Consider the following 22,842-nt stretch of genomic DNA (forward strand, 5'->3'; position numbering starts at 1 on the left):
TGAATTTGCACAGTGCCAAATCCAAATGCATTAGCCTCTCTCTGTTTTACTTAACGAGGATGGCGGACGAAGCACCAGGGTGTGTGTGCTTGTGTCGCACTTCAACCATTTGAAGTGCACATGTATGAGTGCCAATGAGTAAGTATTTGTGTTAGGGTTGTGTGTAACTCAAACGGGAACAGGAAGTGCTGATGACTCAATCTCATAGAGTAAAACAGCGGGTGTGCTGATGTATTTTGGCCTATTTTTCAGGTTGTCTCGTTAAGACATCTTCATTGCCTCTGTCATCATCTTTTTTAGGCTATTAGACAGGACAGTGAAAAAAGACATATGGGATTGGAAATTATGCACTCTGGACTCAAGTTTGTGTCCCCGCAGGTGCCAAAAAAGCAGCTGGAGACTTAAGTCACATTTAAAAATATCTGAATGTCATCGCATTACATTCAAAATGTCAAACTGTGTGGCATATGCAAACCTCAGAACTAAATTTTACTTGGGCTTGTTTGCAGTGACTTTAATACACTTGGTGTCAAGGTGATTTTTAATGGATGCATAAAGTCATGTATCCTAGAAGTGTTAACACAGGTGTAGTTCAGTATGATGAACAAAAACCTATGTCAAAGAACTAGCAACAACGTAAACTGACTGTGTGTGGCCAAAAAGTTGTGCTTAAACACACGGCAGTACCAGCAGGTTGCAGTAGGCTTATCTAGTCTTAAAGGGGTCATCGGATGCCCATTTTCCACAAAATGATATGATTCTTTAGGGTCCTAATGAAAAGTCTGTAACATAGTTTGGTTAAAATTTCTCAATTGTAGTGTAAAACAACACTTTTTTCACCTTGTCCAAAAGAGCTCAGTCTACAGCAAGCTGTTTTATTGCATGTAATATATGCAAATGAGCTCTGCTCACCCCGCCCCTCTTTTCTGAGCTGTTTTCTAAGAGACGGATAAATTTTAGCTGCATTCATCGTGAAACTGGCTAAATAGCACATTATTAGCAAAGGCGATTTGCAAAGATTCATTAAAGGTGGGGTACTGTAAGTGATTTCTGGTAGCCAGTGTTGATATTTCAAATCACCTAAACAAACAAGCCCGTACCCCAATTTGATAGCTCCACCCTACACATACGTAGACAACCCAGGCAATGATTATGGCAGAATCTGCTGTGCCAGCTGGCCGAGGGTATGATGTCATCCGTAAGTGAAAGCAATGTGTGTTACCATAGTAATACAGGTCGAATTTGTTTTGGTAGTACTGTGTGTTTTAACATGCATATATGTGTTTTAACAGCATATTTTAGTTCTGTGAAACAAAGCAAAACCAATGTTACTCACCTATCGAGAAGAAACAAAGCAACCTCAGATCCCAAACACACACATTCCCTCACCTTGAGTTCTCTCCAGTGCTGGAAAGCTGATCCAATATTTACACGGGTCCTATTTCTTGCCTTATCGTAACCCTTCTTTTGTTTCGCAGACGTTTTCCTCTTTTGTTTTTTATCCACCATCTCTATCTTTCTGTTGTCGCTCGGCTCGAATAACCTCCCTCCTCACCAATCACCCCCCCCTCCCCACCATGAGTAGACACACCCCTGACTGCTGATTGTCTACAACAATTTTTTTTTACTACTCCTGACCCAACTCATTTTAAAACGTAATCGAAAAAAAAAAAATACATACCCCACCTTTAAAAAAAACCTTACACTCACTTGTTCTGGAGGTGAAGCTGGATCATGAATGATTTGCTCAAAGATAGACGTATTTAGGTAGATCGGGGGTGCATTACCTTCAGAAGTAATCCACTCCGTCTTCAGCGGCCCAGATGTCAGGAGTAAATGACGACTGCTATGTTCATTATTACATCCAACAACAAAACACCTCAATTGCTTAGGAGACATTCTTTTCTACATTTGCTTTGGTGGTGAAACAATGACAGACTGATGACAGCTCACTCAGGGCGGGCCTAAGGTAAGACACCAGTCCAGTCTGTGCTGGAATGCTACTGTCAATCAAACAATCGTGGGAGGGATCACACAGACAGGCATCTGAGATTGGCTCAATTTGAGAAAGGGGAAATGATTTAACAAGATAAAAAAAAAAAAACAACTGGGTGGATCTTTATCATTATTATCTGTGGTTGTGTACACACACTGCCAACACACATGTCAATTCAAACAACTTGTAAAAGTGCATGTCTCTTCCAGTGACCCCTTTAAGAGAAGGAAAAGGACCGACATTAGGACTGCGGATATACAAACTGCAAACACAGCAGTTCTTGCTTACCATTTTAGATTTGAATCATGTTGATCAGTTGGTCTTTATTTTCTTCATTCCAGACAGTCATATCGTTACGGAAATATTGACGCATTGACATGTTCAGATGATGTCAAATTAGAAGAGCATTCTGTGTGTGCCCTATTGACTTCATCATTTGCTTGCTTTCATGACTTTCGCTTTTTATTCACCAGCTTCTCAGAGTGATCTCGGTACAGAACACACAGAAAAAACTGAGCTTATAAATGCTCAACGATGGCCCAACATTGACCTGGCAGCTGACCATCAGCTTGAAGAGTGTCTTTTAACTACATTATTTAAATGTATGCCACTTGGTTTGATATTTTGTTATATAATGCTAAGACCTTCGCATTAAGTGTGGCTTGAGTGTCCTAATATATTTGGAGTTACTCCATAAGCTCATCTTTTTTTCTTTTTTTTTTGTTACCTGCAAATGAAAACTCTTGAAATGGCTAACACAAAGTGTATTAGGGTACTTCTGAGACTTTTCTCAGATGTGGAAAACAAACAGTGATGGTTTGGCCTTGAGTTGCTTATCAGTTCTGTAGAAATGCACAATAGCAACTGAGGTCTGACCTTCTGTTCTCTTACTAACAGAAATATTTACATTTATGCATTTGGCAGACATTTTTTTGGCAGACACTTAGACACAACGCGACTTAAATGGCATTCAACATTTAATCAGTTTTTGCTTCCTCTGAGAATCAAACCCATGACCTTGCCGTTACTAGCACCATGCTCTATTGTCTGAGCTAACTTAATAAAAAAGTCTAAAGAGGATGGGAAATGATGCGAAGCAGATAAAGAAAATGACATTGGGCTTTTACTCACATTGGTAACTTTTTGCTCAAATCTAAGAAGAAAAAAGACATCTGGCGGGAGTTGCATAAACCACTACATTAAGACTTAACTAGTTTGACCATCTTTTCAAGGGGGTAATCAGTCTTAATTTTCTGATTCAAATTAGATTTTTTTGTTTGTTTGTTTGGAATTGACTTAAAAAAGTTATGATCAGTCTTGAAGAAAAAAATTAGACGACTAACCTTTTATGACTAGTCTAAGCAGTTTATGCAATCTGAGCACCAGCTGACCTACAAAATTCCTTTCAATTAATCCCGGGAGTGATGAAATGGATGAAAGCAAACAAGCATGTGCTTGTTTGGAGAAGAACTGAGATTGTTTTGTAGATGAAATCACAAAATCACTGGATTTAGAACCTATATTTATGTATATTTTTGCCAATAACATGCTATAGCCACCATTAATCACTTTTATGTTTTGTACATTTTTTATATTTTCTAATTTGTGTTAAATCAATTGCATTTTTGATGTATCAGAGATGAGAATGCTCTATTAAACCCAATGTCGAGATCAATACATATTGACGTAAGTAAGGATATGCCCACTTACAGTGGTTTTGAAAATGTTATCTGAACAACATCTTTAATATTTTAGAATCCAGTCAAACGACAAACAAACTAATATTCAAGAGCAAAGCCTTCACCATTTCACGATATCAACTCAAATTAGTTTGAATCTCATCTGCACTATGCTGCAGCTCCGAGAAACTGATCTTCTTAAACATCTTGATGCATTCAAAACGGGTAATTGAGAACATGAAAGTACATTTGCTTTGTGGATAGCGATTAATTCTTATATTGGAGTCTGGGCCATCGAGAAGTGTTGGCCTTTGCATTCAGCCTCCTTCCTCCCCTCGCTTTGTTTCCAATCTATCACGAAAAACAACATTGTTGAGAATCTGAATCCGTTGCAGGGGCAATTACGGCCTAAACACAAAAGCCTGTGTTGGTGGAGCTGTTTGTGTAATCATAGTAATTTTACCAAGAGCTACTAATAATGGCTTTCAAGGCCTGTCCATAGCTGCTTTTAATTACCTTGCGAGCATCTGCATTGATTCTTTTCCTTCATCTTTCCTGCTGCCCCCTCCCCTCCATCTCCTTTCTTCATCTCACTCTTTTATTGATATCGTAAAGCAATAACAACTGTCACAACCCAGATTACAGCATTATAATCAACAAGATTAATTCAAAGCCAGAAGACGTGTGTTTCCCCCTGCTTTCACAGTTTTCTTTTTGGACCCTCATTCTCACGCACATGCACGCGCATCATCGTCGTTCTGTTTTTCATTTTCTGCCAACTCTCATCTGAAAGGGGGTGGTGAAGTACAAAAGTAAGCGATTTAGCCCCTAGACAGGGAGAGACAGAGGGATGTATGGTCTACTTCAGAAGAAACAAATGATGGCGAGCAGAGGTGGATGCTGGGACTTGGGGGTCGGGATGCTGAATTAAAGATGGAGGGATGAAAAAAGGAGTAGGAGTGAGAGTGAAGGACAAATGCCCCTCTGGCTGCTGTTAAACCTCCCAGCACAGCCAAGACTTAGCATAGCCCACAGTGTGACAGCATGAAAGTGTGTGTGTGTGCCTACAGCATGTGGGCCGTGGGAGTGTGTGATGTTCTTAAACTTCAGGCCTCTTGGACTTTATGAGCGTAACATACCACATTAGGCAGCATGGTGGTTTGAGTGTGTGTTTGTGTGTGTGTTTGTATGAGCGCTAGCTGCAGAGGACTCCATAAAACTTTATAAAACATAAGGGAGTCAAATCCATCGTCTGCATTCATTCACTAGACCCCTGTGTGCTAGTGAAGACATGTAAAATGTAACTCAGGGTTAGCTTAGGTCGCTTCGTCCACTCCTGTCCTGAAATTCTGAGCGTGTGCCAGCTAGTCCAAGCCTGCTCAGAGTGCCTAAGTAAGAGTGTGCGAGCGCATTTGTTATGCGTATGTGTGTCATTGTTCCCGCTGCAGCTGTATAGTTGGCAGAAAGTCTGGATGGTACTGCTCGGTTGGGATATTTCACAAGTGAATGAGGGCTCAGCTAGCCCTTTTATTTCCAGACTGCTGCCGGTTTCACTGGAGGACTGTGGTTTATATAGCTCTTTTTATCCTCTCGTTGAGAGCCTTGTGACATATGTACATATATACAGTACAAATGAACTAAAACCTTTTTTTGCTTTGTTAGATGGAGCATGACTCGACTGAACCACTGAAAACGAATAAAGAAATCTGTTAAGGTAATGCCTTCAGGAGAATTTGTGTCAAACTGCAGTTCCAAATCATTCCTTGGCAAGATGCAAATATTTTTGATATATTCATCCCATGGTGCTTCATTTCCAGAGCAATGGCAGTTGTGTAAGAGTGTTTCTATGAACTATGAGCACTTTTAGTCCTGTGGAATTTTAGAAAGTAATTTACTTTTTCACTAGTTTACTTAATTTTTAATAAAACTACTAACAATCTCCTACTGCAAAGTATATATGTAGGCTACTATAGGAAACTTCTGTGATATTTTCTAAAAAAGTAATGTAAATGTCCACCACATCTCAGATGATGCATTGTGTTTGGTGGTGTTTTGTGGTGGAAATGAAGGTGCTAGAAATACCAGTTTTGGAATAAAATGACCATTTACATGTAGCATTTTATGCATCCTAAATATACACAACTACACTCACACCCTGTATAAGTTAATAAGGGAAAAAAATATCAAAAATTTGCATAGATTTATTTTTTCTCATTTTTTCTGTATTTCTCAATCATATTCTTCATTGGCGGTTTTATCTTTAGTAAACAAGTTAAAAAAAAAAATTCTAGTTTTAAACAATAGTTTTGAATATGACATTCATATAACAAAATAATAATAATAATAATAATAATAATAACTATTAATAGTAGTAGTAACATAAAATGTATCCCCTTTTTACTAGTTTAAATAAAATTCAACCCTTGGTACATGCAAAGAAATATCCAAAGTTGAAGAAACATTGTGTGTGTTTGCTTAACCATATTTTGGTACCCAGAGTTAAATCTGTGAAAACTTGGCCTCCCCATTTTTAAAAAAAAAAAATATATTTTTTTTAAACATACAAATTCAGAATGTCTTCTCTCGGTTTTCTCACAGTGCTCTCAGAGTTCTCAGTAAGTGTGTGCACATGCATGTGACCAGGCCATGCAGAGAAATGCATTCTGCATAATAATGACACAAGCACAATAATGTATGTGTGTGAGAGCTGCACACTGCTGAGCCAATGACCGCTAATGTCCCCAAGTGCATATTACACACACACACACACACACACACACACACATATATACAGACCCAGTCAGTCCCCTGCCATTCCCTGATATGCACATAAACCTTATGCGATATTGCTTGGCAGAGAGACATAAAGAGCAATATATAATGGATAAAGAGATAAACTGGGCTTGGGGGAAAAGAAGGAAACTGAGGGAAAAGAGCAGGGAAGAGAGATGGAGGGAGTGAGACGTGTCCGCTTTACATTCCTTGCCGTGACAATAATTCAGAGATATGAGAAAATAAAAAATTGATGTGAGTAAATAGTTTTAAATGTCCCACTGCTTTACAGAAAAGCCCCCGCTGGATTTCACCCAAACTGAACGATGACTTGAAATTCAAAAAGAGCGACAGACAACAAGAAGGTGAGCAGAGAGAGAAATGAGGCTTCTGAAAGTGAAACTAAAGAACTTTAGTGCTGGAAGGAGTGATTGAGGGCAAATATGAACAAAATACAGAATGATAAACAGGCTGGGCGAGAAGAGGGGAAATGAGGGAGAACGAGGAATTTTTGCGGCTGAAACAGAAATGTGAGAAAGATCTGCTATAACAAAAATACAGTACAGCACAGATGCAAAGTGCACGCTTCGGTAGACCGAGAGAGAAATGAGGAAATTTAATGAAAGAGTCAAAGAGAGAGAGTATTAAGCAAAGAAATTAGGGCTACAATCAGAAATGGATTGGCCATAGGGATCACTGGGTGAGCGAATCTGCAAGAGAATTAAAGTTTAATTCTAATAGTACATAAAATAAATTATGCTGTCTAATGCATAATGTTTAGGAGAGAATGTTTTTTTGAACCTGATAATGTCAAAATTTCACTTGTATTTAAACATACAATTTTACATTTAAATACATAATCACTACAAATGAATTTATTATCAGCAATTTGATGACTTTGAAAATTTTGATTCAACTTTCAATGCAGTTCAGAGTTATTCAAGTTCAAAAGAAAAGCATTTATTTGAAATAGAAATCTTTTGTAACATTATTAATGTTTTTAGTGTCACTTTTGATCAATTTAATGCATAACTGCTGAATATTAATTTTTTTACAAAAATTCACACTGACTCAAAACATTTGAAAAATTATTATAGTTAACTAAAACAAACTAAAATCATTAAAAAAGAAGTCATTATTAGAAATTAAATAAACTTTATATATTATAGATAGATAGATAGATAGATAGATAGATAGATAGATAGATAGATAGATAGATAGATAGATAGATAGATAGATAGATAGATAGATAGATAGATAGATAGATAGATAGATGTTAAGCAATGGCTCCTGCAGAACATTCCACCTCTTACCTGTAAACATTTTCTATGTGTATTTTAAATTATGTGGTGGACAGTTCTGCTGCTCTCAAACTGTGAACAGTCAATGTATGTTTTTTGTATAGCATATACTATATAATTGAGGAATTCGTAAAAGAAACACAAATCAAATCATATCTGCTTAAGTTTAAGTCCCCCAATAGAGAGCAGAGAAAGAGGGGCGGTGGTGTAACAACGTCTGGTGGAGGTGGAAATAGAACCACAACAGATTTTCTGTATGTAAATGAGCACAAAACAGCCACAGGCGTCAAATTTGGACACCTGGACTGAATGCCCTGCTACAGAGCACCTGCCGAACAGACACACAGCTTCCTCTACAAAACACAGCCCACGGCAACTACCATGAAAATCACTTTCCCCTACATCACAGATGTCACATCATAACTTGAGTGACCACCAGGAATAGCTACTGTATGTGTACAGATGTGTGTGTGTGTTACGAATAAAGCTGAAAAGGTCAGAAGCAGAGAGAAAGCGAGAGAGAGAGAGAGAGAATATTGTTGAAAAGCTTAATATGAAAAAAATCCACACGGTTGTCAGATCTGCAGCCTGAGTTTACCTCCAGGACATGAAGCAAGAACAATTTTATACTGCCATTTCCAGCCATGTTAGAGAGATTGGCCTCAAAATGAGGCCTTCCTTCAAAGCATAGTTCACCTTAAAATGAAAACTCTGTCATCATTTAGTCACCCTCACGTCATTCCAAACTTATATGACTTTCTTTCTTTTGTGGATCATAAAAGAAGATATTTTGAAAAATGTCATAAGTAGCACAGGTATATTTGTAGCAATAGCCAACAACACATTGTATGGGTCAAAATTATCAGTTTTTCTTTCATGCCAAAAATCATTAGGATATTAAGTAAAGATTATGTTCCATGAACATATTTAATAAATTTCCTACATAAATATATAAAAACATAATTTATATTAGTAATATGCATTGTTAATGACTTAAGTTGGACATCTTTAAAGGCAATTTTCTCAATATTTAGATTTTCAAATAGTTGTATCTCGGCCAAATATTGTCCTATCCTAACAAACCATACATCAGTGGAAGCTTATTTATTCAGCTTTCACATGATAATTGATGAATAAATGACCCTTATGGTTTTGTGGTCCAGGGTCACAAATGTCCTTGTGTCCATACAATGACAATGGGTTCCAATATATTCTTCCACATAATTCTCTTGTTTTTCACAGAAGAAAGTCTGATTTGAAATGACATGAAGGTGAGTAAAGGATAACATAATTTTCATTTCTGGGTAAACTTCTTTTACCCTGAAACAACCACCTGCCTGCATCTATTTTCTATAACCAGTCCCCTAATAACCAATTCCGTTCACTTCAACAAAATCCAACAAAACAAAATTCAACAAAATATTTTTGTTCGTGCATAAATGTCACTCTGAGAGTCATATGCTGCCATCCATCTTTCAAATATAAGCAATCTTTTTTTTAATTAGACAATTTCCTGTAGCAGTCAGTTGCATTCCTCAGAGCTTCATTAGTTGAACACAGATAAGGTGAAAGAGAATCATGGGTAATTAAAGCGATATATACTGACAAATTCCACTCTTCCCCGAGGTGCCACAGGCTGATATTCACCTCAAAAAGTGAATCATACAGATTTGTGTGTTTGCATCAGAAGTTACTGTTAATATAACAGCTTGCACAGCAATGCGATTTGCCGGTGAGGCATAGGGAACGTGAGTCATCCCACCCGTGTGCGAGAGATGATAACATTATTTCTTTTTCAGATGAGTTGTGAGATTGTCAAGCGCTCCAGGTTTGGTCTCAGGGGTACAAGAAACAAGACTTCCAAATCTCCGGCCCAGCCACAGTCACGGCTGCATTCATTTAGACGAAAAACCTTCCTGTCTTATTATGCATTTTCCTATTCTCGCTAAGAGCTCCCAGGAGCTGAGTTCCCGCAATCACCCATCGTCAAGGTCGCAAGTCCAGGATGCCTCAACACCTCACGCACGCCCCTCGAACCGAGACAATCTCGGAAACGTAATCCATTGTTAGAGAAAGTAATCTCCTGCTATCGGAGCCTCGGGCCATTTCTGCTCGCCAGCCCTGGAAGGACAAACTCTCCGCATCACCAGAACAACACCAAGATGACCTCAACAAAAAGGAGTCTAACCACCACAAGCGCATACTCACAACCGCTGGCCTCGTCCTCGAGGCATGCTTTGAGATTTAATTGTGGAATTACCAGCAATTTTTTGATGTTTTTGTTTGGTGGTGTAAATTCATTACGGCTAATGAAGATTTATTTACCGCTTACTAATTATCCCAGATCAAAGGTTCACTCTCAAGCCTGAATTCATTGTTCTCAGGTTGGGAGGGAGGACAGAGTTGTGCTGATGCTGCGGTGTTGGATGGTGTTGTACTGTCTGGCTCTGATCCACGTTTGAAGTGCTTATCAATCTCGCATCTCACATCACCTCAATTTGTTTTCAAAGTAATCTCCAGATAATCATTATCGTTGAGAGCATCTATCATTTAGCGTTTTGGTGTTTCTTGTGAGGGATCTCTATTGCCTGACCATGTATTCGTTCCTCTCAGTGTGGCCCTTGACCCGTGACAGTGGTGCAGATCGCTTTGTGAAAGTGTACAGGAAAGTAATTATCTTCATTTATGCGCCGTTCCTTTCAAAGTTAAGTGTCGGTTTTCAATCAGGTCCTTTCTTTGTATTTAAGCCGTAATTTTCTGTCATTTAAATTCCATTTGAATTTCAAAATTTGAAATGAGGCAGCAAACGGAGTAGAGAATCTAATACAGCATGCAGTTATTTGAATTTGAATGCAAGGTATGGACTTAAAAATTCATATATGACTGTAACTGCCAACTAGAAAAGCAAAGTTTGTCCAGACAACTTTGACCTTAAAACTTTGTTTTAAAAGTTTTGAAAATGTTGAAAAAGCCCTTAAGTTTTAAGGTGACAGACAGACAGACAGACAGACAGACAGACAGACAGACAGATAGACAGATACATAGATAGATAGATAGATAGATAGATAGATAGATAGATAGATAGATAGATAGATAGATAGATAGATAGATAGATTTAATAATAATAAACTATATTTTGTGGACCAGAATTAAAGAACAAATCACTTCCAAGAATACAATTCAGTAAAACAAACTATTTTTTCAGTTTTACCTTTATGTTTCTTAATTAAGATAAAGCTGAAATAAATAAATAAAAAAATCTTATAAATATTAGATTAAAAAAAGCTATCTTAACGAAAACTGAAATAATTTTAAAGCACTAAAATCAGCTAGAAATAAATAAAACTAAACAAATAAAAAATAAATGAAACCCAAATATTAGTAAATAGTAATATCTAAAGAACTAATAAAAATGACAAAACCAATTAAAACTCTCTCTCTCTCTCTGTGTGTGTGTACGTATATATATATATATATATATATATTTATATATATATATATATATACATATATTTTAATTATTGTTGTATTTGTTAACTAAATACAACTCTCAGAAAATGTGAAATAGCTTTATTATTATATATATATATATATATATATATATATATATATATATATATATATATATATATATATATATATATATATATATATATATATATATATATATATTAGGGCTGTAGGGCTGTCAATCAATTAAAAAATTTAATCAGATTAATCACACCCTTTTTCTGTGATTAATTGCCATTAATCACACACTTCATGAAATTAAACATAGACCTTTTCTCTTGTTTCAAATGTTTATTTTTTCATCATTTGCTATATCCAGCAAAGTAAACCAAAAGATTAGAGGGTGATTCTCAAAAATCTGTATTTTTTGCAAACTTTTTTTAAGATAAATTTAGATGTCTTTCCAAAAAAGACAGAATTTTATAGTAGGCCTACAGTGCAACAGCAAAGAGCTTTTTTACATTTTAGAGAAGTCAAAAAACGATAACCAACAAAACAACATATAGATGCCAAAAAAAAAAACCTAAACCAACCGCATGCTGACTGCATATATCTACTACTGTAGACAGTGCCATTCATAACAACGAAAATGTACGTAAAAACAACTGCTGTCTAAACTACACAAATCTCTTTTCACTGCATAAATACAATGTGCGATCAGTGCGTCAAGAGCACCCATACACGCATTATTATAACGGACTCACACGTGCTTACTGTACGACTCCTGTAGGCCTACGCCAACGCAATCACCTTAATCTTGACTGCAGTCTTCATCCATCAAAACTTTACTAGTGAGACTGGTTATCCAGTCGAGAAAATATAGTTTGCTTCTCATCTGGCCATACAGCGGTGGGATGTGTTAACAATCAGTTCAGTCTGTACTTCACACAGCGCAACATATGAGGGCTCGCGCTCTTCAGAGACAATCACAGAATATGACAGAGCTCTGCAATCTCTGATGTAATCAGCCTGGTTTCCTTTATATTAGAGCTGTTTTGGACGGATTGTTTGAACGCGTTCGCTTCCTGGATCATTGGACTGAAAACGTTCCTGGAGTTTAGCAGCTTAAAATGATCTGATTGCAAATTTGGGTTAAAGGGTTAGAATAGAAATAGTGCTTCAGTCATTTTGCGTTAACTACGTTAAATTATTTTAACGCATTAAGGATTGTAAAATGAATCGCATGTGTTAACACGTTAACGATGACAGCCCTAATATATATATACACACACACACTAAAATTCAAATTAAAAAAGCTACTTATAAAACTTATTAGCTACTTAATAAAATATTAATAAAAACTATTATAGTCAACAAATAATATTAAAATAACACTGATTCTAGTTCAGTTTCCTGTGTCGTGTGGCTAATTTAATTCAAATGAATGTCCATAAATTAAAAAGGAAGCCAATTCCTCAGTTCTAAATGATGCACAATCTTACAATTCTCATTTACCAGCCCACTGCTGAGCGCTTCAGTGGGCATATCAGTGAGAGCAGAAGACTGGGAGGGAAATGTGATTGTGTTTGTGTGTGTGAGCGCTTCACCCCTGACCTGCCACTCAGCTCCAGACGGGTGGGTGGCCTGCAGTAAAATGTCCTCATTGATCATCTGTTCTCACTTTGTGATGGTGCCATGTTTTTGCTGTTTGCTGCAGTCACCTACACAACTAGTTTTCACACAGCTACTTACTCACTTTGCACTCTCTCTTTCTTTAATGTTCCCACTGGATGCAGGATCTTTCAGCTTCCACTCTAATGTGTTGCTCTTTCTTTCCAGTGATTCTTCGGGTACCTCGGTTGTTTGTTATTCTTCCCTCCGTCTCTTGCTCTCCAGTCTCCTCAGTCAAGTCTGGTGGCGTGCACACTAGCCTCTTTAACTTCCCATTCTCCACTGTTTCACAGACCATTGAACTGTGTAGGTGCTGAGACCTTCACGCTGTTCTCCTTTAAACCTTCAGCCTTTTCTTCCTCCTTTTTCCCTCCTCCGTCTCCTCTTACAAATATGTACCATGGTAACTGGGTGTTTCTTCAAACATGGCCACTTCTGGCCCAGAAATATACTCTCGTAAACACACTTTTCACACTATTTAATTTAATTTCAATTTGAAAACAGTGTGGACATACAAAGAAGATTTTTTGTCATCTTTCTGAAGGTCGTGAAAAGTCCTACCACAATGTCATGTCCACTCATCTCAAATGATGTAGCATTCTGTGAAGGAAATGAAAATTGTGGAAATACCATTTTGGAAAACATTTTAGAATAAAATGGCTGCCTCAAGTGCCTTAGCTAACATTGTACGGTATACATCTTAAAAAAAAAATTAATTATAATTACAGCTTGAATAGAAATTATATACAATAAAAAATATTCTGCTCAAGTGATATCTCATGTATTTCATTTCAAGCTCTTCACTGACACTGCTGTCCCCTAAGTAAACAAAGTAAATATCTGTTTAGATCATCAGGAATGTGTAATCATTCATATTTTAACATTAAAAGAGTGGGTCTTCTTGACATAAAATGCATTTAAAAAGCAGTAAAAATAAATGAAGGGATGGTGAAATGTTTCCAAGGCAGTTGGCCTTCATTTAACAAAAATGAAAAAGCCTTATCTGTTGTTTTAACAATCAACCCCCGAGACATAAAAGTGCTCAAATTTGAAGAAACACCCAACTATGGCATTTTGGCCATTTCCCATCATTTTTCTCCATCTTCCACACAGGATTTCCTGCCCTACCTCTTACTGTGCTTATCGATAAAAGTGGCAAAAAAATCTAAATAATAATAATAATTAGAAAATCTTTTTTTAACATATTCAAAAGTTTATTTTGAATAAAATATTTCCAGAGTGCAAATTTCTTCTGTGTAAAACTGACTGCTTTCAGACAGGTTTCCTTGGCTGCGCACTCTCTTGAGTACTTATTTTGAATACAGGCGACTGCTAAAAAAGTATGTTGTAAATTGTATGAATTTGTGTAGTATGGATGTAATCTGGACATACTACATTCACCATGTTGTCATTATCACATGACCTACCAGCCTCAGTTGTGTCACATCACTGTCATACACAAATCCTCTCATGTGGCCTCATGGGATAGTAAAATGTCCCTCGTATGCATGGATTTTTTGAATCTCACCGGGAGTAGTAAGACATCAGGGTACTTTTTGTCTAACTTTTTATGAGTACTGTGAATGTGGACACATTTTTTGTCACTGTTACTGTTTTTCGCCTACTATATATAGTAAGGAAGTATGCATTTTCGGATGCAGCCCTTGTGTCTACCATTGCCAAACAGACTCAGACCATTAGCTGGCCATTGTTGCTATGGTGAGCTGGTCAGAATGCTTAAACAAACATATACTATTTGGATAATTTGCCACAGAGCCACGGCGTTTACATATTTTCTGCTTATATAAAGTGGTCTCTGCATATTAAACTGGGATTAGAGATGGTTTTTATACTTTTAAAATGCACTCTTTGGCTTTCAATATTTATAGGAAAATAAGTGAAAAATCCCTCTCATCCACTTCTTCTTTTTCAGTCTCTCTCTCCCTGCATGAGGATGTGCTGAGGTCAGATTTGACTCACGCCTCACACACACCTGTCCCGAGTAAGGGCTGCTCCCTCCAGCCCTCTGCGCTCATCCACCGCCTCATTATCACCTCCACGCTCTCCACATAATGTAATCGGTGTAGGCGGCATTAGTCTTTCTCTCAAGAAGCTACGGAGCCTTTCACACACACTCCATCTGGAGCAGGGGCCCGTTTTAGTTCTAATGGGCCCTTCATCCAATCAAACCTAGTGAGGGCTTTAGTGCCACTCAAACTCCTGTAATTACTGCAAAAGCCTGGGACCTTTACCTCATGTGGGTAGGGAACCGAGATGCGGCGGGAGCCTTGGAAACTGGCGGAAGGATGAGGCAAAGAAATGAAAGTAGGAGCGAGAGAAAAGACAGAGGTTAGGGGGCTGTTAAACAAGCACAGTGCAGAGTTTGCAAAGTCATGGCAACTCTGTCCCCTATATGGAAGAATGTTCACCTCTGTGGCAATCAACCACAACATCCACTTAAGTCTGGCTCGCTCTCCTCTCCACCTTTTCTTTTCATGTCTCACACAATCCTCTCTCAAATATAAAATCCCAAACTCTCTCTCTCTCTCTCTCTCTACATAAGCAGCTCTCTACACAAGTCTCTCTCCAAGATAAAATTCCAAAGGTGATTTACTTGGTGTAGGAGAACAAAACTGAAAGGTTTTTGCTCATGATTTTGTGATATTGTCAAAGTGAGAGATGAATAAATGTACATATTTTCAAAATCAACTAGTCACAGGTATTTAAAAAATGTTTTGAAATGGGGCACAATGCACTGTATTACTATGAAGGAATTTTCTGTATTGATTGCTTAGTTTTTTTATATATATATATACTGCATTTTGAATTTTGCACTGCTTTGGGTTGTGTTTTAGGGTTAACAGAAATGTGATTAAATATATAAATACAAAAATATAAAAATAAAAAAAATATATATATATACATATATACATATATATATATATATATATATATATATATATATATATATATATATAATAAAAAAAAATTTTTTTTACAGATAGACCATTTTTTTTTTGCTGCCCCATGTGGATCCCTAGATCCAAAATCTGAAAGCACCTAAAGAAAGTATATATTTTAATCACGTGTTTAGGCTTTAGTACCAATTTAGTAGCAGTTATTTAAGAGTCATATTTGGGGGTCCTTGTTTTTTTATTTATTTATTTTTTTTTTTAAGACTTGAGACCCCTAAGTTACTGTGACCCAAAATACCATTAAACTACCATTAAAAACAAATTTCTGATTGCTAAATTTCTATCTGATTCTCAAGCTGTGAAATAAAAACACTCAGAAATAATGCATTGCTAAGCTCATCCTCCCTGCTGAAACAATGCATTGCTATTCTGAAGTCTTATACTCCATGCTGAGAAAGACATAGTCAGGCAACAGACAGCAAATCTGCCACTCAGACATCTCACAGGACAAGAAGTAGAAAAATTAGATCTGAATCAGACTGCACTTCACAACCCAAGTCTGAATTATTGACAACTCGTGTCTGGCGAGGTTTTGCCTTCTCACAAGTGACACAGACAGAATCAGGTCCAGTACGAACAGGCACATTTCAATAATTCACATACTTATCAGAGAGCAAGCACTTAAATTCCCACAATGAATATGCTTGGATTCAATCAAAGCAAGCCGCAGAAACAGCTTGAGAGTGATAACCCTGAAAAATAAGCCTGTTTAATTGGCGCACCTTTCTAAGTGTGTTTCATTAGAATAATAGTCGAGACTTCTGGGAGATATGGAAGAGTTTCGGTTCCATAACAGTGGTGTGCTGGCCTTGCTCAGTAACGTTTGTAGTCAACTTGACCACAAACGTCTTATTCATCGTTTCTGTCATTTAAAAGCCGCACAGTCTTCCAATAACCATCTCTTCAGCTCTGAAATGAGACATAAAATATTGCGTCTAATATGAATGACCACAGGCAGGCAGGCGATGAGAGCGAACAAGAAAATGAAAGGAGTGTCTAATCAGTCGAATCAGATTGAAGATAATTACGGTGAAATACAGTTACCGAGACACGCCACCTGCGACAAACCCAGCCCTTGTAACGGCACCATAAAACACTATGATGAATCCAGCCCTTCCTTGAAACGATTTGAAATAGGTCTGTTCCTCTGTTTATCTCCTCGTGCTCAAATTAAAGGTCTTCATGAGTTTTAGCACACTTACTCGTTTTTCTATCTTCTGTGTTGTTGAGTAACAATAGGATCCCTAAAGGAACATCTGTTTATATAGGGCTATAAAATGTGCAATCTATTACAGTGATAAGAGAATGCCAGGTAGCTACCTAACAGTCTACCAGCAGCTCTCCCTCTATAGGTCGCCTTAATTTGTCTATTCTGAGCCTCGGTTTAGTGTTGACTGAAATGAGAGTCAAAATAGGAAGCGAGTACCTGAAAGCTTTACTACATGTCTGTTTTTAACATACAGGTAGGAGGGCTTCCACTGTAATTAAATGTCAACATTTTTTATTTTACTGGGGGAATTACACAACCATACACTGGAATCAAAGAATAAACCTTGGCTTAAGATAAAGGCTTCCTCGTGGCATTACAGAACAAAGTGTCAAGTGAAAATACCACTTTCTGTCCTGCATGCGCTAATCCTATAGCGCCTACCCTACATAATGCACCAGTTTTGCATCTTAATAAGACTAGGATATCATACGTGCAAAACAAAAGATGTATTTGATTTCCATGCCCTATATATACAGGGCTCCAGACTAAAAAATGGCTAGGAGCTTGTGAAATGAAATATTTAGGAGTCAAATATCTTTTTTAGTTTACAAATTGCCTGATAAAGACTTTTTTGGAAGTGGTGTAGTTCTCATTTTATCTTGACTCTATTAGTGTCCTATAAATATCACTCTGTTTTGGAAAAATATTTATGCCTGTTTGAAAAAAGTAAAATATTGTGTTCATTATGGTTTTAAGTTGTCACCTTACGGTTTTACTCCCTTACAGTCAGAATGACATTATAATTGGACCTGACTATGGCAAACAATGACCAATAATGTTTTTGTGAAACATTCAAATTGCTTAGAATAACATTTATCACAACAAATATCTATATTAAAATACATTGTTGCAGTACTCACTCACGATTCACTAAGTCGGATTCAAACCACTAACTCACAAGCTAGCTTTGTGAATCTTTTTGACTGACTCAATAAAAAGAACCAGTTCATAAGAGTCATTTATTCTTGAATCAGACATCACGACTCGTCCTGTTTGCTGTTGCATCACTCACTCACGATTCACTGAGTGAGTCTGATTCAAACCACTAACTCACAAGCAAGTTATGTGAATCTTTTTGACTAGTTCATAAGAGCAATTTGTTCATGAATCAGAAATTACAACTCATGTTGCTCATTTCTGCATGTGGGAAACACTGAGAATAACTGCAAAAACCACATATATAGATGCACAAAGTTTTCCATATGCTGCTAATGGCAATTTAATTTTATTGTCATCAATTTTTATTATTTGTTGCATTTGAAACCATTTTAGTCGTAGTATGGAGCCCTGATATATTAAAACAATGGCTGTTTTTCAACCTTTATCTAAAAAAGAAAATCCATACAAATTCTCTTAAACTGTGCAGCTATTTTTAAACTTTTTTGCAATTAGGAGGCAACTGAGCCCTCCAGCAGAAGCAACATTGACAGAGTCCCAAAAAATGATGAAAACAGATTCAAACGAATGACTCTCATATTGCTTGCCATCGAATAAACAAATAGAGATGATTAACTGCAGTGATGAGAGGGGACGGGCAAAGAATGCAGCATGCAGAATGCGGCTGGCGCAGTTGTGGCCATTAACTGTGTGTGTGCTCGTGTGTGTCAGTCACACAGCACTGCAAAAAAGGACATGCAGAGGGAGAGAGATGGAGAGAAAGACAATGAGAGAGAGGCAAAAAGAGAAAGAGGGGCTCAGATGGAGAACACATCATGAGTCTGCAGGCCTGTGCCCAAGGGACACACACAGTCACTGAGCCTAGTACATTCTGTATTTGTTGTGCTGGGGGAAGGGGCAGTTTTACACACACCTTCACTCACACACACTATTCTATATCTTTATTTTCCTGCTCTCTCAGTCTATGATAGAGTGGTTTCTTAAAGGTTCAAGTCTCTTCCTCCCATTATCCCTGTCAGTCCATCTGTTTCCCTGGCAGTCTTCTACTTTTCCACCCCGTTTACATCTTTACCTCTTCTTCATTGTCTATTTCTCTATTTTTCATTCTGCTTCAGTAGCTATATAGATAATTTCATCTCACACACTTTCCTTCTTTTTCCTCGCCGTTCTCTCTCCCCCATCTTCTCCTCTTGCTACATCTCTAAGAAACTAACTTTTCCTTGTTTCTTTCTGAAACAAGATATGCAGTCTGGTATAAAAATTATCTATTGAATTAAATGATGAAGGGGTGTGATAATCAGTTGTCTCTATCCTTCTCTCTCTCCCCAACCCCCGCTTTTCTCTCTTCTTTTACCTCGTGTCACTGGAGAGATTAATCACAGTCATCTCCATAGCTCTCTCTTGACCTCTAAGGTCCAAATGAAGCCCTGCCATTTGAGCAATGAGTACATGCACATACCCATAATTACAAAGCCTATGCCCACTAAAATACAATTCTACACATTTCTTCATATCCAAATGTGGCCACAACCACATACAGCAAGGATAGCAATGTTTAGCTAAAAAAAAATAAAAAAACTTCAGTTGCTCACTGATTATTAGACGGTACAAAACAAACAACCACACATACAAACCTGCCAGTAGCTTGGACCACAAATAGCTCCTGAATTCAACAAAGGAACGCTTTTAGAAATCTCAAACAGATAAATATGTTAATATTGTTCCCATAAAACTCAAAACATAAAGAGAGGAACTAAATTGAGGAATTATCTCAAAAAATTTCTCTTTTTTGGCCCATTCTACTATGGCTTTACCATGTACATAACTAGACTGTATTAAAATGTACATATTATTTTCATTACACAACTTATTGCAATTTTTATGAAAATATGTCATTTTTAAAACTCAATGCGTTTTGTTTTCGCTCGAAGTGGGTTTCTCTCCCTGTTGAGCAGGGGACAAGGAAAAGGAAAACCAGGAGTGGATCTCAGGTAGAGTGATTCTATCTTGAACGCTGTTGGCAAGAATGAGAAATATTGCTCATTCCGATCCACTCACCCTACTCCAGACCTTGGTGACGCGCTAAACTGCCTGCTTTGGTTTGTTTTTAATATGTAGCCTACGAACTAATTGACATTTTTTGGTCTGCAATATAGGCCTAAGTTATAATTGGTTGATGATGGAATTTACATCAGAACGGATGCATTTCGGATGTACAGGCACGAGTTAGCCACCTAAAATAGTGTAACTGCATTTATTTTTTTATTTTTTTGTCCCAGGCTATTTTCGCTCTTGCCTAATAATTATTCATTTGAATCATCTTACAAACAGATGGCACAGCTTTAAGAGAAGAATTTAATGGCCAGCTAGTATCTTCAAGATGCTTTTGTAATCCAAATCCCAGGACAACGGCAGATGCACTTATCATGCGATGGCAAGCATGAAATACGCGGCCCGTGTTGGGATTTGCTCTGACAGTCTTGTATTCGAGATTAATTTGGGATAGTACCCCTGCGCAGAGGAGCTCAGAGCGGGACCTCCGAACAGCGCAATCCACAATGACATTATTTCATGGCACCTGCGCTCTTGTACTGACTGTCGCAATGGCCATATACGTTTGCCTCGAGATCTCAAAGGACATCGGTAAATGAAAGAACAGTACGCATACACAAAGAAAAAGCACTGTGCACAGAACAATGATGCGCGCGACAACAAAGCACGCTGTCAACGCACCTATAGAAAATTAATTAGCAAGCACATATGTGCAGCCTACTGTTATTGAGCGAACTTCCCTTTATTACTAGAGCACACGGAGTCAGCAGAGATGCAGGTGAGTGACGCAAACTACTAACCAAAATAAACGATAATTAGCTTTAACTGCACCTAACAGAAAGCGTGAAAACCGGAACAGAGAGAACTTTGAGGGAAACAAAATTAATTTCACTTTCGTATAAATGTTTAAAACTAAGGCTAACGTGATTTCTAGCACATTTAATGCTGGCGATGTGCTGAACCCATGAGCATGTTGTAGGCGATGCCGATGTGTCTATGTAAGGCTATTCTATACATCTCGCGATGGCAACATCAGTGAACAGATCAATATAGTTCTTTCTAGTGAAGCATCTTTCCGCGTTCAGGGCAAGTTAACTTCCAAAGTGTTTATGGACTGAATAAATATTGTCTTACCTGTCTGCGAATAGGACAGGAGCAGTAGGAGAGAAAGGGGAGCGCAATACTTCCAAAAAGAAGAAAATGCCATCGTTGTGTTATTCCGATTTTTCTGTTAATTCCTCTTCCTTTGATAGGAATTAGAATAACATGAGCGCGCAGGCTCTCACCTACGAGATGTGTCTTTTCTCAACTCCAGTGTTAGCTGGAATTGTTGTGTATTACATACTAGTACTCACACACGCACACTCAATCTGATACACTACTCAGAATGAAAGGTGGAAATGTAGCAGGGCCGGTTTTTCTTGGGCTCAGCCACAACCAATCGGATTTGACAATGACCGGCGCACACCCAATCATGGGCGGGGAAAAGAGTATAATATTATAAGACAAATAACCGTTTGTTTTTATCAAAAAGACAATGTGCTAGACACCGAATTCATAGCGCTAGAACAGCTATTGGAACGAGTCCTAGCCTCCAAATGAACCACTCTATATATTAACGTGATTAATTACAGTGGCGATCAATAAAGTTTTGAGCGCGGAATATAAATAATCCGAATTTACTGGAAGACTGCGCTTTTTAATGAATCACTAGCGTGTTATGTGGAATCCGCAGAGATACATGACAGATCCACTAACGACCGATTCAGAAAAAGGAAGTAGAATGTGATTCATTCAACTGTGTGACATACGACGAACAGAATCAACGCGATCATTAGCAGCCAAGCTGGCACGAAACCAGCCCGAGCGCGACTTCACATCTTCCTCAAGATCACTTCGCTGGCGTAATTAAACCTAAAACAATTCATAGTCTTTAGTGTTGAGTTTATGGTTTGTATTTAGCGACATCATGTGATGATTTGGAGAATAACAATGAGGTTTTCAACAGACGTTTGTGTATGTGTGTGTCAGTCAAATAGAGGAGATTTTAATTTCTTAATATTACTGTAAAATATTGAATACACAAAACGTCTGAACACATTTATAAGTCCATAGAACACACGTTGATCGTTTTGGGAACTAAAAAAACAGGTAAGTTGTCACATTGAATATTATGTGCTAAATAACAATTATTAAGCACAAAACAATTTCAAAAAATAATATCGTCATAATGTAAAACACATGCCCCAATTTATATATGAAAAATGCCTTTGTCTTGACAACATAGGCTAATTCAGCTTTTAGGTTCTACATTCCTTAGTCAAGCTTGGCTCTTAGAATGAAAAAAAAATAGAATTTTAATTTGTAGGATGTAGGCTAATTCATAAAAATTATGGTTTTTGAGCTAGATGTTTGAAATCAACATGCTACCCACCGCTAGACTAATCATATTATCTGAAATACAAGCTTTGAGAGTCAGATACAGATTATATAAATTTTAACATGACCACATGTTTCTGAAATCTCAGATGTTAAATTATGCAATAGCAGCAAACTGAAAAAAGAACAATAGGCCTACTGGCTGCTCCAAATTATGCTTTGTTTTTGCTGTTGCCTATTATAGATTTTGTTCCTTTGTCCAATTATAGTCAATCATAAGAAACACTTCTAGAAGATTATAGTCACACACAAGCTAGAAATCAACAGAAAGTCACTGTGCAGGATCCAAAACATTTGTTTGCTTTCATTCTTTCCAAGTGTAGAGCCGCATGGTTGCCAG

The 22,842-nt window shown here is 37.4% G+C and overlaps 1 protein-coding gene across 1 annotated transcript in view; it reads right to left on the bottom strand.

Annotated features, from left to right (window-relative positions):
- LOC109105385 (cell adhesion molecule 4-like) overlaps positions 1 to 21,462 on the bottom strand; it is a 135,928-nt gene extending 114,466 nt beyond the window's left edge. Inside the window, exon 1 of the mRNA XM_042740949.1 lies at positions 21,198 to 21,462. Coding sequence (XP_042596883.1) covers positions 21,198 to 21,270 — 73 coding nt within the window. The 5' untranslated portion in view covers positions 21,271 to 21,462. The remainder of the gene's footprint in view (positions 1 to 21,197) is intronic.
- Positions 21,463 to 22,842: the final 1,380 nt, after the last annotated feature.

Source organism: Cyprinus carpio, chromosome B16, assembly GCF_018340385.1.
Source record: "Cyprinus carpio isolate SPL01 chromosome B16, ASM1834038v1, whole genome shotgun sequence".
Classification (NCBI taxonomy): Eukaryota; Metazoa; Chordata; class Actinopteri; order Cypriniformes; family Cyprinidae; genus Cyprinus; species Cyprinus carpio.